The sequence below is a fragment of the Corapipo altera genome, unplaced genomic scaffold, assembly GCF_003945725.1.
Source record: "Corapipo altera isolate COAL_440 unplaced genomic scaffold, ASM394572v1 0, whole genome shotgun sequence".
Lineage (NCBI taxonomy): Eukaryota > Metazoa > Chordata > Aves > Passeriformes > Pipridae > Corapipo > Corapipo altera.
Genome location: NW_020884872.1, coordinates 49,090,558 through 49,093,057, shown reverse-complemented (window position 1 = coordinate 49,093,057; position 2,500 = coordinate 49,090,558). Strand labels below are relative to the sequence as shown.

General features: G+C 60.6%; 1 protein-coding gene across 1 annotated transcript in view; it reads right to left on the bottom strand.

The window, feature by feature from the left end:
• POU4F1 (POU class 4 homeobox 1) overlaps nucleotides 1–1,389 on the bottom strand; it is a 6,969-nt gene extending 5,580 nt beyond the window's left edge. Inside the window, exons 1-2 of the mRNA XM_027648805.1 lie at nucleotides 1,174–1,389; nucleotides 18–312 (exon numbers count right to left, since the gene is read on the bottom strand). Coding sequence (XP_027504606.1) covers nucleotides 18–312; nucleotides 1,174–1,296 — 418 coding nt within the window. The 5' untranslated portion in view covers nucleotides 1,297–1,389. The remainder of the gene's footprint in view (nucleotides 1–17; nucleotides 313–1,173) is intronic.
• Nucleotides 1,390–2,500: the final 1,111 nt, after the last annotated feature.

The window sequence follows — 2,500 nt, the reverse complement described above, 5'->3', positions numbered from 1 at the left end:
CCCGTCGTGGCCGCCACCGCCGCCGCCTCCGCCGCCGCCGCCGCCGGGCATGAGCGCGAGGGACGGGGAGGTGATGTGGTCGAGGAGGTCGCCGGGCTCCAGCGCCTGGTGATGGTGGTGGTGGTGGTGATGGTGGTGTGCCAGGGGCACGGTGGAGGTGGAGGTGCAGGGCACACTGTTCATGGTGTGGTATGTGGCGTCGGGCTTGAACGGGTGGCTCTTGCCCTGCGAGACAGCGATGTCGACGGCGGCCAGAGCCTCGGCCCGCGCCAGAAGGGTCTCATCGAGGCTGGCGAAGATATTGCTCTGCAGCTGTAGGAGACACAAAACAGAGCGGGGTGCAGGGAGAGCAGGGCAAGGGGGCAGAGATGGGGCAAAGCACGGAGGGGGAAGGGGACGGGCGGGGGAGAGCGGGGGGTTGCGGGATTGCCGTGGGAAAGGAGGTGGAAAGTTGATGGACGGGAGAGAGAGGTGGGCAAAGTTGGGGTGATCGTACGGGCGGGGAGCCGACAGTAGGATGAGCGTGTAAAGGGGTACGGGGAGGTGGCGGTGGGGAGGCAAGAGGTTAGGGAAGCGTGGTATAGCAGGCGACAGCACGGGGAAGTGAGTAGAAACAGGGGATGGGGTACAACAATGGAGGGGGGGAGTGCGAGGGGTGGGGGGAAAGCAAGGAGAGACCAAAGAGGAAAAGAAGAGGCGAAGAGTAGAAAGGGCAGGAAGCAAGGGGGAATCCGAAAAGGAGAGGAGGAGGGAGTGAAGGGAAAAAATAAATTGAAAGGAGAGAAATGGAACGAAAGGAGAAAAGAAAGGAGGAGAAGAAACGGATCTGTAACTCTCAGCTGGGGAATTGTGTCAAACACAAGAGCACATAAAACGCATTCCTTTTCAGAGGCCGAGTCATAAAAATTAATACAGAAAGTGGATGAAGTCGGAGGCTCGTGTGAACACCGCTTTCAAAAAAGATCACAGGCGCTCAGATGATTGCAGAGGAAGACATGAAAAAAACATTAAGCGCCGCTTGTCAAAATGTGCCTCGCAGCGTTTTTTTATTAATGCACATACACATACATGCAGTATACAGAAAAGAGAGAGAGAGAAAGAAAGAAAAGTGCGTGCGTGTGTAAAAGAGAGAGAAAGAAAGAAAGAAGAGAGCTGCAGCTATCTATCCCTTACCGGTGGAGTTGGTAGACATGCTCTTCTTATTGCTTCCGAGCTGGAGTGTAGAGTGGGGTATTTGTGCTCAGGTAGGGTGGGATGCATGGCAAAATGTGGCTGTTTGCTATTCATGGACATCATCTTGAAGGCTTGGCATGTAAATCCACAAACACTCCTAAAGTCGGGGGAAAAGTGCTCTCCGGGCTCTCTCCTCCCGCCGGGGGAAGCCGCTGACAGCGGCGACGGAACCGGTGGTGGCGGCGGTGCCGCAGCGGACCCTGCCCCCGCCGCCGCTGCTGCCGCGGTGGCCGGGGCTGGGGTGGGTGGGCGAGCGGGCGGTGAGGCTCCCTCCGGCCCCCGCCGTCTCCCTCACTCCCTCCCTCCCTCCCTCTCTCAGTCCTCTGCCTGCCGCTGCCCGGCGCCGGGCGCGCTGCGCTGCGCTCTGCCCGCACCTGAGCCCCGCATCCCGTGGCTACCGCCGGGCGGGCTCTCGCGAGAGCGCGGCTCCGGCTTTGACAGACATCAGCTGTCTCCCCCCCTTCTCCTTCCCCTTCTCCCTCCTCCTTTTCCTCCTCCTCCTCCTCCTCCTCCTTCTTCTTCTTTTCCTCCCGCCGCCCCCGGTCCCTGCCTCCACGCGCCTTGTTGCATTTCCCGCAGCCCTCGCCCGTCTCGCCGGGGCGGCGGCGGCGGGGTCGCTCTTATAGAGAACGACACCGAGCACCGGCGGCTGCGGCACCTGTGGCTGCCACACGTGCGCGCTGCGCGGCCGCCGGCGCGGCCCGAGGCGCCCCGATGGGGCGGGGATGGGCGGGGTGCGGGGCAGGGCGCCCCTTCTCTGCCCTCGGAGCGGCGGGGGGAACCAGCCCGGCCCCCGGCACTGAAACACAAAGGTGCGCTGCCCCTCCGCGCTGCGGAGCCCCGTCACAGAAAGGGGCGTCCTCCGGCCGCTCCCCGCTCCTGCCGCGAAATGTACACCGGCTCCTGGGAGAAGAACTGCGGTGGTAGACATTTGTTTGAACCGCTCAGAGACTATGGTTTTCCCTGTAATTTAATTTCCCCTCACCTCGTGTAGTTTTAGTGAACATACTGCTGTTCCAGCTGCCGCGGGTGACAGCCGCTGCGCCCACGCGGGGCGTGTGTGCGTGTGCGCTCTGCACGGGCAGCGCCGCTGAGGTGAGACTGTGCATCTCCTCCTGCTGCCCAGCCCCAACTCCGCTCCGTGGGAAAACTCAAGTTTCACTGGCGTGGCCTGAACCAGAAAACAATCACAAACAGAATCTTTCCTTCTTTTCTTTCTTTTTCTTTCTTTCTTTCTTTCTTTCTTTCTTTCTTTCTTTCTTTCTTT